The sequence below is a fragment of the Eurypyga helias genome, unplaced genomic scaffold (assembly GCF_000690775.1).
Source record: "Eurypyga helias isolate BGI_N326 unplaced genomic scaffold, ASM69077v1 scaffold21802, whole genome shotgun sequence".
NCBI lineage: Eukaryota > Metazoa > Chordata > Aves > Eurypygiformes > Eurypygidae > Eurypyga > Eurypyga helias.
Window position 1 is genome coordinate 2449 of NW_010236851.1, and position 13207 is coordinate 15655.

Genomic DNA, 13207 nt, shown 5'->3' on the forward strand with positions numbered 1-13207 from the left:
ATCCAGGCTAGGCTTCAGCTGCCGAGGGGCTTGGGGCCTAATCTCCCCACTGCAGCAGTGCTGAGTTAGCATGACTACCTGCCCAAGTCTTTGCCCATCCTCTCAGGCTGGATTTGCCGCTCCCACTGAGGGCAGTGCTATTCCAGCCCGGCTGCTAACTGCCTCCAAGCTGTCCTGGTGAAAGCTGGCTTGTATTTTTCTACATTACAGGGCAGCAGCAAAAGCAAGACTACAGTGTAGGCATACCATGTGTCTCTCAGACCCCAAGTGCAACTTTATTTAGACAGACAAAAAATATAAATAGGTAAATAAAAAAACCAAAATTTCTGGGTAATTTTGGAGAGAGCTGCCTCGAGGGTCCGTATTTCTCACACGTACTCAACTAGGATACCTTCATTTTGCCTTTCTCAGGAGCTGCTTCATGGATGAGTGGCTGCTCATCCCCGTTCACTGACAGGATCCTCTTCTCTGGTGGCTGCTCCTCCGGCTGGCGGGCGATCAGCAGGCGACAGGTAAGCAGGATCCCAAAGACTAGGGCGTGGGCATAACGCTTGAGTGGATCCCCCACTAGCTGGTGGAAAAAGAGCACAGCCAGCACCAGGAGGAGGAGGAGGAAGTTGGCCACGTCTTTGGGGCGACCAGGCACCAGCGTCATGACAATGCCACACGCCACTTCTAGGGCGCCAATGCTCTTGCGGAGAAGGATGGAGCTGACACCCATCTTTTTCAGCATGGGGAGGGCCCGCACGTAGCTTTTGTACGCTCGTTTCTGAAACAGAGCAGTAAAAGCGCAGAACACCATAATGTGAGAGAGTAAAGGCAAAGGTGACTCCCATCAAAACAGACTGATGTGCAGTAGGACCTAAAGATCACTTCAGTCATCACAGACCCCTCTGGCACAACATCCAATCTGTACCCCTAAAGCTTCCTTCGGAGGGATATTAACACCATCAACCTGCAACGCCCCCTTTATAAGCTGTTGTCTCCTCAGTGGAAAACCGTCTGCAACCCTGCACCCATGTTTGGAGTAGGACCAGGCCAGGTGTACCTTCTCCTGAAATCTGAAGTTACGAGTGCTAGAATGAGCAATGCAGAACCATGTTGTTCAAAAAAAAAAAAAGTACCTCTTTCCAAGAGTAGCTTGTCCGTTCTAACTGAATAACACGCCTCGTCCGTGCAAAACCAAGGCAGGACAAGTAAAAACAGAAGTCCCTTTCTACCTCAAAGCAACTGGCAATATCCCAATATTTATGGGCAGTACAACCTTAACATGGGACTGTGCATAAAGCTGAGATTCACCTACCCTGCCCTGTGCTTACAGACCTTGATGATCCTTTCTTTCCTCGAACGAAAGCAAGCTGCCATTTGACATCCTTCGCTCCCTGGTTTGTGCTGGATTTAGAAACAGTCCAAGTTGCAAGACTCAGCCTCCTTGCATGGCTGCCTCATTGTTTTGGGGAAAAACAACCTCTGTCCTTACACATGTTCAAGTTCTTGCATTTGAACATTAGGTGCTTGTGGGATTATTGGTTTGGGAGATTTTTTTTTTTTAGTCAAGTATTTACTTATTTTTTATATTCTAATAAACTTCCTAGTTCATTGGAGGCAATGAAATTATTTCCACTTGAGTATACTATCCCTGCAGACATTCGTGACATTGTGTTCTCTGCTTTCTAATCTGGGAGAGGGAAATGGAAGCCAAATCTCAGGTACCAAGTTGTGCAGCTCTCACAGGCACTAATCAGATTGTAGATTTACTTCCATGTGATTTTGGAAACCTGCACTACAGGCACACAGAACTTCCCACTTCTCTGTAAATTTTGCTGCTTCCTGCTAAGAGGAGCTGACACTTCACATGTGGTTAAAAAATATTGAGCATTGTCATTTTTGACAATAATTAGATGTCATGACACAGTTACTCTAAATACATGCACTCTAAGGATGCATTTGATACCTTCAGTGAGTAAAACCTCAGAGCATGTTTTTAAACAGTTGTGAAAAATACAGCTTTATAAAGAAATGTGCTATCAGCATCTCTTAGAGTACTCTGGAATTTTAAATGTTTTAATAAACAAACTGGCAAGTCTGGGTTTTGCTGAATGAAAAACTGCAAGTTTGGTGTTGTAGGTAGGTAATACAGGTTCTCTGTTTGCTCAGGGCAAGGAGCCACAGTTATTGATTGGCAGGATCAGGTTTTCACCATCCCCATTGCATGAGAGACCACCCGGGTATGCAGCACAGCAAAAGCATAAAAGCCTAATGAGCCATGAGGATGTTACAGTGTGGGCTACTACAAGTGATGCTGCTGTGTAACACCCGAGTGCTTCTGCTTTCTCTCTGTACAGACGGAGATCACTCCTGCCTGTAGGCCTGACTCTTGGTAAAGCAGAAGGGGACCGAGAAGCAAAATATTTTACAGAGCAAGGATTTTGCAATGCTTCGAAATTCTCAGTGTTTAGGGCTTTTTTCTGGCCCTTATGTAGCAGAAGCTTAAGAGCTTTGCTTTCTGGGCATTTTATCTCAGTCTCTTACTCCTGAGTTACTACTTAGTGATTCTTCTTTGTGAAACCCTGTGCCGGGCTGCAGACAAGGCACTGCGATTCAGATGTTATTTGAGAGCTAAGGAAAAGCAGCTGGGCAGGTGGAGCAAAGGGAGACAATAGAATGTGCTGGAAACTTCCAGCACTGTATTTTAGGAGCACAAAAATTATAGCAACACTTTTCAGCACCTGCAATAAAAATAATGGGGGACAGAGGAGCGAGTAGGGTGGCAGTAGGATAAACAAACATAGGCAAGGAAGCAAATCGTGGCAGCCAGCCCTTCACCTGCCTGCAGGTCGCAGAGCTCTGCAGCAGGGTTGGCCCTGGGCAGAGAGAAGCACAAGGTCCCTCACCAGCTGAGAAATGCACACTGATTTCTTCCTCTCCTCACCCCTTTCCCATTAGGCAAGAGGAGCAGAGGCTCATATTGCACGCTAAAGGGAATAATAAGGTGACTATTAATATCATCTTCTTCCACCAGCAAAGAATCTCAAAGCGTTTCACTGTCATGCATTAATCCCTGCACAAGTCTGGTGAGGTAGGGAGGGTCAGCATCATTATCCTTGCTTTAAAGCACAGAATTTTGTGGATGATCATCTGGCTGCCACAGCAGGCAACTGCTTTTCCTACCCCCAGTCCAGTGGGTAGGGATTCTCCCAGGGATCAGCTGTACCTGCCCGCTACACATCCGGCACCTCGCTTTTCAGAAACCCTTGTGTCCCCGTCTTTTTGCACATATCGGTGGGCCGTGCTACCCCGTCCTCCTTGCCTCCCCTCCCCATCCTTATCCGTCCGGCGTCTTGCTTTTCAGAGACCCTTGTGTCCCCATCTTTTTGCACATGTCAGTGGGCCGTGCTACCCCGTCCTACTTGCCTCCCCTCCCCATCCTTATCCCTAAGAGGTTTCTCCATGGATAGGCTCAAACGGAGGCTGCCAGGATATCGTCGGCACTGCGTATTATTTGTCTCTGCGATTCCATCAAATAAGGAGACAGATAAGCTTCTTCCCGCTCCCTCCCATCGCTCAGGGCTCCAGAGCGTCACCCTCCGCGTACCCCACGGCAAACACTGCTTCTGCCCTAAGGGGGGAGACCCCTAAAGCATCTCCCTCCACCCGCCGCCGTGCTCACCATCTCATTGTAGGCATCTCTGCTGAGCCGCGGGGTCAGTTTGATGGTCCCCATAAAGACGAAGAAGAGCCCCAGGGCCACCGAGAGGGCGACGATGGTGATAGTCCTGGGAGATGCCATGGAGCTGCCAGCAACCGGTCGTGGGAACCGGTCCTAGCAAGGCCTTCTCGCTCTGGCTGCCAGCCCGGGCGGGAGGTAGTCAGTCACCATTGAAGGAGATGAGGAATAAAGCTGCAGAGCCAGCGAGGATGACAGCGGGAGGGGGATTCAGCCTCCTCCACTCAGCAACCTCTGGGTCCTAATGCCCGGCAGCCGTAGCCAGGCAGCACTAGCGGTTGCTGCGCGGGGAGCATCCCCACCGCTCCTACCGTTACATCACCCTGTTTCCTTGCACGTTCCATAAATTACCCACAGAAAAGCGAAACTCACAGTTCTAAGGACGTGGGATGGCACGGTTGCTCAATAGTGGGAAAACGAGGACACGTTAGCAGAGGGCACGAGAGTAACCTGCTGCAGAGGAAAAGTGGTCGGGGGTCTTTTGTACATAGGCAGCCTGCAGTTTCCCGATGCTCAGACACCTAATACACAGCAAGCTACATACAAACATCTTGCTTAATACATTTGCCCCAAAAAAGCAAAGATGTGTTGCCCCTATGGCTCTCCTGGAACCTGATGTCCAAAAGGGACAGTGAGGTCACTGTGCCACCATCCCCCATTGCAGATAAAAGCTGTTCCACTCTCCAGAGACTAGTGGCAAGGTTTCCTGATACTCTGTTCTTTCTGGTTTAAAGTCATTATGTCTCCCCCTCGGATTTTCAACACATTTCCTTTTGATAAAAGCATAACCAAGCTAAGCAGAAATCCATTCAGATCTCACAGCGAGAAGCCAAGGTGTAATTATACAAAACAGAACTGCTGGAAAACTGCATCCCTTGCTATAAACTGAGAACAAGAGGCTGTAACAGTGTGCAAAAATCTTACACTCATAGAGTAGTACAAGAGTGACACTTCCTATGCCTGTCAGGAATCTCATCACCTCCCTTTCCGGTATCTCAGATCCTAAACCCATGTATTTTAAGTCCCCATGGCTTGAGAACTGGTGGTTGTTATTTCAAGCTCAAGGTTCCTCAGGATTGGAGTTAAAAGTATGAAAAATACAGGCAGTTCTCCTTGTTTCCTTGGGAGTTTGTCAGCCTTGATTCACGCAGATCAGATAGGGAACTCCTCATGTGGAGCAAAGAGGCAACAGCCTTACTGTAGCAATGGGTTCTGCCACTGGTCTGGCCTAGGTAACCAGGATAAATCAAAAGGTAACTTCACTGCAACATCAAAGTTTAAATTTAAAAATAAAAAGAGCCTGATGAGGAAGTAACTTCTTGCTGCTGGGCACTTCATATTTAGGTATCAGCAAGCATTAGCAGAGAAGGGGTAGGCAGTTATGGAAAGGGAGACACTGAAATCTGTTCTCTCTTCATTTTATAGTAAAACTCTTTCTCATTGCCTCCAACTTATCCACATGACTGACAGTGAGTATTGATTTTGGATGTTTTGATAGGAAATTATTTCCCTGACACCAAAAGTCACCATTTTCCTAGTGAAGCGTGAGGATTTCTAGTTCTGACAGTTTCTTCGCAGCAAGTTCACTACCAACTTGAAAAACACCTGAAATATCCTAGAAGCAAGCAAAAAGCTAATGGCACAGCAGAATTAGAGAATACAGGGGATTTCAGTACTTCGTATTCACACATTGATGATGAAAACCCACAGCATCACGGAGAGGGTACGTTCCAGGCTGGGCCAGCAGCCCAGGAAGAATCTTGGAGGGGAGGGAAGGGTGATGAAATGCTACAGAGAACCTTTTCACCCAGCAATCCAAGTGTTTGCTTAGTTTCCAAGTGCAGTGAGGCAACCCCAAGAAAGAGCAAAAGCCACATTATTTATTTGTATACAGCTTTCAAGAAAATAAGTTAAAATCCTAACTACATTGACTCCAGTCTTCAGGACAGTAGGAGGTTGCTTCCCAGGCCCTCAGAGCCAGCATACCTGCCTCCTTGTCAGCGGGTGAACAGCAGCACCAGCTCACAATGGGCGGTATGAGGAAACATGTCAAAAGGTATAGCCAACATGGGGGTGAACGGTTCTCCTGCCAACTTCTTCCCTGGGTCAGCTGGGCAGCAGAGCCTGTGGAAAGCAGAGAGAGCATCCTTTAGACCAGTAGCGGAAGTCTTCCCACTTTTATCAGCAGCACAGTAGGAAAGAGGATACCCTCAGGATGTATCATGTTTGTCAAACGTCCCTCAGCATCTGCAGCTGGCACTGGCTGAGGTCTGGAACCATCACTGCCGAATCCTAACCAGCTCTGGAAACCTCAGGGACAAGCTGAAGAGTCAGTGGCAGGTTTAAAGCTCCTTTTCTCACAAACCATCCCAGCTGAGAAGCACTTAATACCCTTAGGAGATAATTCTCAGTTTTGCACTACCTTCATTGGTTACCTGCAGACAGATTTATCACCGACAGGCAGGCCCGCCCCAGATAAAGACTTAGTGATACAACTGATTAACCCTAAGCAGGTGACTAGCCCCTTGGCTTCACTTCATTGGCTACAGGCCAGCCTTCCTGCAGTGAACCCAGTGGACTCCATATCCCACATCCAGATGTGCTGTTTTGGTGGGGAAAGATGCACAATGCCATGATAGCATTATTTTCTATCCCTTACTGATGCACTAAAGCATCCTGCTGGAACATAAACCCCAAAGAATTCCCACTACCTTAAACCAGCGAGCACAGCTTCCAGGTAAACCCAAAGTAAGGCAGAAGTATGAACCCCTTCTGACCATGCACTAGTCCTGGGTCACCCCTGCAGAACCTGCCCAGTGAAATTCAGTCGCAACAAAATCCTTCTTAAGCCCAGGTCAGATATTTACATCCTCGTCTGGACATAAAAGGGTCTGTCACTAAGGTCAGTGGAAAGGGAGAGGAGGGTGCTCACTCAAGAAAGTTCCTCATGGCTTCACCCTCTGGCTTGCAGGAGATGTAGAGCAGCCTTCGGATGGACTTGCAGTTTCGGATGGCTTGCACAACCTTGTAATCTGTAAAAAGAGATACTGTGCTTTCCCAGTGACCCACCACCACCGTGAGCTCTCCAGAAGGAACGACTGCACAGTGAACATCGTAGAACTGCACTGAACTGTCGAAAATACAGCATGCATGAGGAGAGTGTGAGGGCTGGGTTATTCAGCCTGGGAAAGAGAAGGTGAGCAGGGATCCGTTTGCTGTCTTCAGGGACCTCATGGGGGATTACAGTGAAGATGGAGCCAGAATCTTCTCAAAGGGACATGAGAAGAGGATGAGAGGTAACAGGTGTACTGCAGCAAGGGGCAATTCTGATTAAATATATTAGGGAAAACATTTTCAGGAGAGGGAATCCTCCCTCAGACTCATTTCAACCTCAACTGGGCTTTATAGCTCTGTGCAACCTTATACAACTCTGCAGCTAGTCTTGCTGTAGTTGGAGATTGCACCACAGACCTTCAGAAGCTCCTTGTCTCCCAAATAATTCTGTGAGCCTATGAAAGATGGACAAAGATTAGAGCTGTCTGCTTTAAAGAGAAAGCATGTTAAATACACTGAAAACAGCAGACTCGATGGGATTTTAGCTGCCGTCAGCAACAAGGTAAGAAACTAGAGACTAAGAGAGCAAGAGGTTTGGAGCCGGGTCTCACAGAACTTATTAAAAATTCTCTGTTTTCAAGATGAAAATAAATAGCATATTCTCTCACGGAGCCCAGCTCGAGACGGGTTCACCACAGCAACAAGGGGCCGAGCATCCTCCCACGATGACAGGAGTTGTGGTAACACGGCCTCTGCCTTTCCACTGTGAAACTCACAGTTTGAAATTCCTGTGAAGCACAAAGCAACGGCGTGAGCTGAGCAGAGCCAGCCTCACCAGACTTGAGGTATAACATGAAGCACCGCCCTTTGCTGCGGGGAGGTAACTTGTTAGGATCCCTCTGCTCAGTTCTGCTTCCCATTTTTCAGCAGTTAGCTTGAAATTCTGCCACGGTAAGTTTGAACTCACCATTGAACGCTGCATTCCACCTGGCATCCTCTACTGCCTTCTCCACCACCTCTATACCAATAATCCTGGACACTTGGTGTGCCAGAGAGAGACCAATTGTACCTGGAAATGAGGGATGCAAAATTACTCCATATATCCATGCTGAAGAAACAACCCTTTAGATAGCAGGGATCATTTTTGGCATGCAAAGCGCCGGCCCTCGGAGCCAGGCTCACACGGCCACCGCTCACCCGTTCCACAGCAGACGTCGAGGAGAACGGTGTCCTCACCAGCCTGACTCAGCTCCCCGACTGCCTGGTACAGAACTTCTGCTCCACACGTGTTTACTTGGAAAAAGGCATCCGGAGAGATGCGAAACTTCAGGCCGAGCACTTCTTCAAAGATGTGCGGTTCTCCGTGAAGGAGCTGGAAGGGGGACTGCTCGTGGGAGCAGCGTGTCATGGTGCTAGCAGAGCGCACAAAACCAGCTGTCAGAAGGCAGCAGGGAGGTAACTCTTTCCATTCCTGGGGTGCTCATGGGTTCTCCCCCCACCAAATTTTATTTCGTGTGAGCCTTTCAACAGAGTCAAAGAATTTTGATTCTCTGTAAGGGATGGGTAACATGCAGAGCCTAGAATCCATTAAAAGGACCAAAATTACTTTGGAGTTCTAGGGTCTACTCCCCAGTTTTGCTGCTAAAGTGATTTCCTGTCTTGGGAAAGTCATAGTGTATTCAAGTATTTCAGGTCTGGATAAACAAAAGATGTGGCCATCTTAAAACCACATCAGCAGGAGGCATCCAAACTTCTGTTACTGTCTTTGAGCACTCCCTGAACTGGTGGAATTTGATCAGAGAGTGGGGAGAAAAAGGAGGTGGCTTTGTTTCCATTCTTTCCCTGCATCAAGGCATATACCTCTCTTGGAAATAAAGTGAAGTCAAGGCACAGACTGATCCAGGCCCACAGGTGAAGAATTCCTTAAGCAATGCTTTCTGAGTAGCCAGTGCCTCCTGTCAAGAGAGAGAAAGGAAAACCTGGTTGGTTGGGTGATTAGACGCCCCACCCAGCAAGCTCGGTCAGCCAGATTCCCAATGTGCCTCTTGCCATCAGACCCTATCCTCCACCTACTCACCTGGCTCAGCTGCTGGGGGTGGAAGGTGACGATAGCCATGGTGTGGCCACGGCTGGTGGTGCGTACCACCAGCTCCCGCCAGTGCCCACCTTCGTGGAAGAGGATGCAGGGGTCCAGGGAGGAGCGACGTATGAACTCCTCATAGCACTGAGCGGAGGGAAAACAGCACTTGTAGGACAGCGAAGCGAACTGCCCCGGTCCCAGCATAACTCTGTGCAGGTGGCCCTTCCACCAGGATCACTGGGTTTCTCTGCTTGATTTCATTATCACTGAGTGAAAGCTCTTTCCAAGTTTTTGGAAGACAAGACAATTTAATAATTTCAATTTGTGATTCTTATGTATTTTAATAGATTGGCAGGAATTCGTTCTCACTTCATTCACTTCTTTAGGACAGTTTAGAGGCTGGAACATTAACATCCAAGTTTAAAAATATGTATTCATCCATCAACCAGAATCAGGCCCAAAACCTTTCAGAACATGAAAATGGAGTTGAAAACCCAGCGTAACTAAAATTACAATGTTCTCTTACGTTAAGAGTTACGGCAGTCCCTCTGTCCCACAGTCCAGGGACAGACAGGACACTCATTTACCTGGGCCACTTGTTTGTGTTTTGGCGGTATGTTCTCCATGTGGCTGGCTTTCACACAGACAATATTTCTTTCTGGAGAGAGACAGACTGGTATTTAATTATTTTGTTTCAGGGCACGTAAACCACTGTAACATCTGCCATGATAAACTGCGGAGAGGCCTTTCCCCTGAATTCTCCCACTGTACAAAAATAAGAAGAAAAAAGAAAAAAACTGGTATCTATGTGCCCCACTAAATCCTGAGATGTTCTGGATACCTGCAGTCTGCAGAACCTGCCAGAATTCCCTTTACCTTTATAATTAATGAATGTCACTAACTTCCATGAAGAGGTTGGAGTTGCAGGAGCTTTTAAAATCTCCTAGAGCAATTCCCAAAGGAGCCACTGCCCTGTTCCTAAACTAAGGGATCCAGAGCAGAGCGAGCTGGTTTTCTAACTGGAGAATAATGGCGTGGGCGTACAGCAGCAAAGCAGTTTTCCAGTGCATTCCCACTTCAGTTTAAATGCTAAACTTCCGCTGTCAGAGCTAAAATGCATCCACAGAATTATTTTTCCATGAGAAAAGTACACAGCAACCACCCTGGCGCCTCTTGCTATGGATGTGGAGAAGCAAAACCTAGTACTGATGGTGTGAATGAGTTCACCACTGAGCAGCTTGCAAGGAGCACACAGCTCACACCTTTGCCGCACAAATCCAAACTGCCTCCGCACATCCCAAATGCTCCAATGTTACTGACGTCCCCCCCCAGGTGCTGCTCTGAACAGGCTCCTGGAACGTGCCAAAACCAGAGGAATAGTATAATTAAGAATAACAAACCTAAAACCTGGAGGAGCTGCTACCACAGCCGTTTTCCTTACTGCTGTATTTAGCAAATTAGAAGCTGTTGTTTCTTAAGCAGCTCATTAATTGAGGTTTTAAAGTTGCTGCCCCGGGCTCAGCGGTGTTTCTGTTGGCATCCCCCAGGATTCAGGCTTCTACCTCAGGTGGAGGCTGTCACAGCAGAGCCCTGCCCCAGCCCAGCCCATGCCAGTTTTCTACCCAGCTCCTTGTCCTGCACTGACCTCTGCCAGTTCCCACATACAACCCCACGGTTTTGGGGTTCCCATCTGGCCCTCGGTTCACAGAGAAAGTAGATTTGTTTCGGTAGCCATTAATGACAGGCTGAGGGAGAAAAGAAGGAAAAGTAAAGCCTTGAGTTAAAAAAATAAATGGAGCAAAGCCAAAACCCAGCCTAGTTGTTCTGTCTGCAACACGGGAAGATACACATGAATATTCCCAAGGTGGAAATGGAGCTTGTGCATGAGACCACCAGTACTTCCCCTTGGGAAAGTGACCCAGAGTGGTGACAGGTCTATCAGGGAAGGCTTGGGCACAAAAAGGGGCTCCTAATCATTGGGCTTGCTTCACTCTCCAGCAGTCACAGGCTGCAAAGCAGAAGCTAGCAAGGACTGCCACGAAAACTTCCCCTGCAACCAAGGAATCCCCACCATGAGACGCTTCGGGAGTCAAGTGAAAGACTGTTAGTGGCTCAGAGGGGACAGTGTTCCCATGGGATACTCACCGAAGCGACTACAGGCCGGAGAGGACAGCAGAGTCCACCAGATTTCTGCACATCTGTGCTCAGCTCCTCAAGACGAGAGGTCAGCGTTTGAAAAATCTTCCTCTGGCTTTCATACTTCACCTGCAGAGGAGTCCGAAGCCAGAAACACTCTCACACGATGGTGGGCAGCTCTTCATCACCCACCTCTGGGAAGGCTAACAGGAGGGAATACTGCAAGTAGGATATAGCCCCAGAGGAACTCTGCCTTTCTCAGCACTGCAGCCACTTGGAGCTACGGGGAGAGAGAGTAATCCTGTGTCCCCAAGCGCTGGCCTGGAGCACCTGCTCCAACCTGAAGCCCCAGTGAAGCAGCTGTCCCGCACTGGACAGGATCACTGGGTGAGTGCCTGTGCTCTGTGCTGCTGGTAATCACACACCACCCACAGGGACAACAACCAAAGAATTAAAGCAACAGCAAATGGGGTCTGAAGAGTTAAGCAACTAAGATGCTTGGGGCTGTTGCTCAAGGCGGGTAGGAGAGACAGTTAGGGCAACACGAAAGAAGAGTCCACATAAGCACATCTTACCTGCAGCTGCTCTTGATAGGGGAGTCTCCACAGTGGAGTCACCGCGTTTGCCAACCTGGAAAGCACATCACAGTAGTGCCCAGAGGTACTTCCCTCCTGATACTTATGGCATCACATCCCTGCCAGCTGCTTTGTGGGCAGGACTGTTCTGGTAGGGACTCTGCACCAGAACTGGCTGTGAACATCCGAAGTCCCTTTTCATGGCACCTTCCTGGTGCATAATACTTGTGGCTGGAAGAGGGACCCAGGAATCACAACCACCAGCTCTCCAGAGGACAGGCTGAGCCTTTGGCAGAAGATTGACCCGTGATGCCTGGGTGTCCTGGGTAACCCAGGTCTCTTTCTGATCCCCCTTTAGAGGACGGGGCCAGGAACAGCGTTTCCCCCACACAAGGACCCAGAGAGGCCCAAAAGGTGAGATCTGACTCCAGGCTGGTAAAGACAGGGCAATGACTATTCAAACAGTACTGGGGTCAGAGGCAGGAAAAAACCCCAAGTGCAGACAGAGAAGGCAAAAAAAGAGAGATCAAGTTGTGGCTGCAGATGGGCTGTTGCCTTCTCCCACTGAATCAGAGGCTTTGGCCATCCCTTGCTGCTTCAAGGACAACCTGAGTCCCATCTCCCTGGAGTTTTCTCCTAAAAAAGCAAAATGCCTCTCTGCATCATCTACCTGCTCATGTTTCCAGCCGCTATTACACCATTTTTGCTAATGCTGTACTAGATTAAATCCACCACGGTGAAACGAACAGTTTATGTGTAGCCGACAGGGAATTACCGGCTGCCCACTCTCACTGACCTGTCCACCCACGCAGCGCCAGCTCGGAGATAAACCTCGGAACGAGCCACTGCTTGTGTCTGAGGCTGGGCGAGCAAGAACAAAACACACAAAAGCTGGTTCAAAAGAGTAAGGGGTGAGGTGGGTATCATCCAAATTACTGTAACTATCCATCTACAGACTCACTGAGCCCATGGAGAACCTCACCCCACAACTGGATGAGCTGCTGTTACTGCTTACCGGGATTTTTGGAACTGCTTCCAAAGCACCCAGGCTCAGAACTGCAAATCAAATGGACTGTTACTCCTTGCTTGCCAGCGTGGCAACTGGATCCTTTCCCCTTAAGCCTTGTCTTTTCATTATTCCTGTCCCAGGCCAGGCTCCAGGGAAGCCAGCTGTGCCCTGGCTCTTCTCTTCAGAGAGAGGTGGGTGCAGGTGAAAGTGTTGCGGGGAACCCCCCCCCCCCGCCGCTCTAACCGCTTCGGGTGCCTGCTGCTATGGAAGAGTGCTTGATTATTTTGGAAGAGCCGTACCTCTCCTCCCACGAGGAACCTGGCAGGCCACAGCACTCCCTGTTTGCTGCCACCTTCCACCTCGCTGCCCTCTTCTCTGTCAGCAGGCTGCAGTCCCGAGGGGCCAGGGCTCCCAGGAGAGCTCTCAAAGGGCGAAGGTGCCGAGGCAGTGGCCTCCACGCGCAGCACAGAGCCATGGTGGGAAGGAGAGGGCCTGCACCCCCGCAAGCAGCCCCGTCAGCCCCCCAGAAAGCGTCACGTCAGCTGAGCACCCGGAGACCAGTTGGGAAGAACTCCATGGCGGCAGGCAGCTCCGGCTCCAGACTGTAAAACCACGGGGTTTAAAAC

At 49.0% G+C, this 13207-nt stretch overlaps 2 protein-coding genes across 2 annotated transcripts; both read right to left on the minus strand.

Annotated features, from left to right (window-relative positions):
- Positions 1-248: 248 nt before the first annotated feature.
- On the minus strand, positions 249-3997 carry TMEM35 (transmembrane protein 35). The gene is made up of 2 exons (XM_010147252.1): positions 3671-3997; positions 249-769 (listed from the first exon to the last, which is right to left on the minus strand). The coding sequence occupies exons 1-2, from the start codon at positions 3788-3790 to the stop codon at positions 383-385; spliced, it is 507 nt and encodes a 168-aa protein (XP_010145554.1). The 5' UTR covers positions 3791-3997; the 3' UTR covers positions 249-382.
- A 1727-nt stretch (positions 3998-5724) lies between these two features.
- On the minus strand, positions 5725-13056 carry TRMT2B (tRNA methyltransferase 2 homolog B (S. cerevisiae)). The gene is made up of 12 exons (XM_010147253.1): positions 12881-13056; positions 11573-11627; positions 11007-11126; positions 10507-10606; positions 9449-9519; positions 8859-9005; positions 8642-8736; positions 7979-8193; positions 7749-7850; positions 7450-7569; positions 6660-6759; positions 5725-5851 (listed from the first exon to the last, which is right to left on the minus strand). Exons 1-12 carry the CDS (start codon positions 13054-13056, stop codon positions 5725-5727), a joined length of 1428 nt encoding a protein of 475 aa, XP_010145555.1.
- Between the last annotated feature and the right edge of the window lie 151 nt (positions 13057-13207).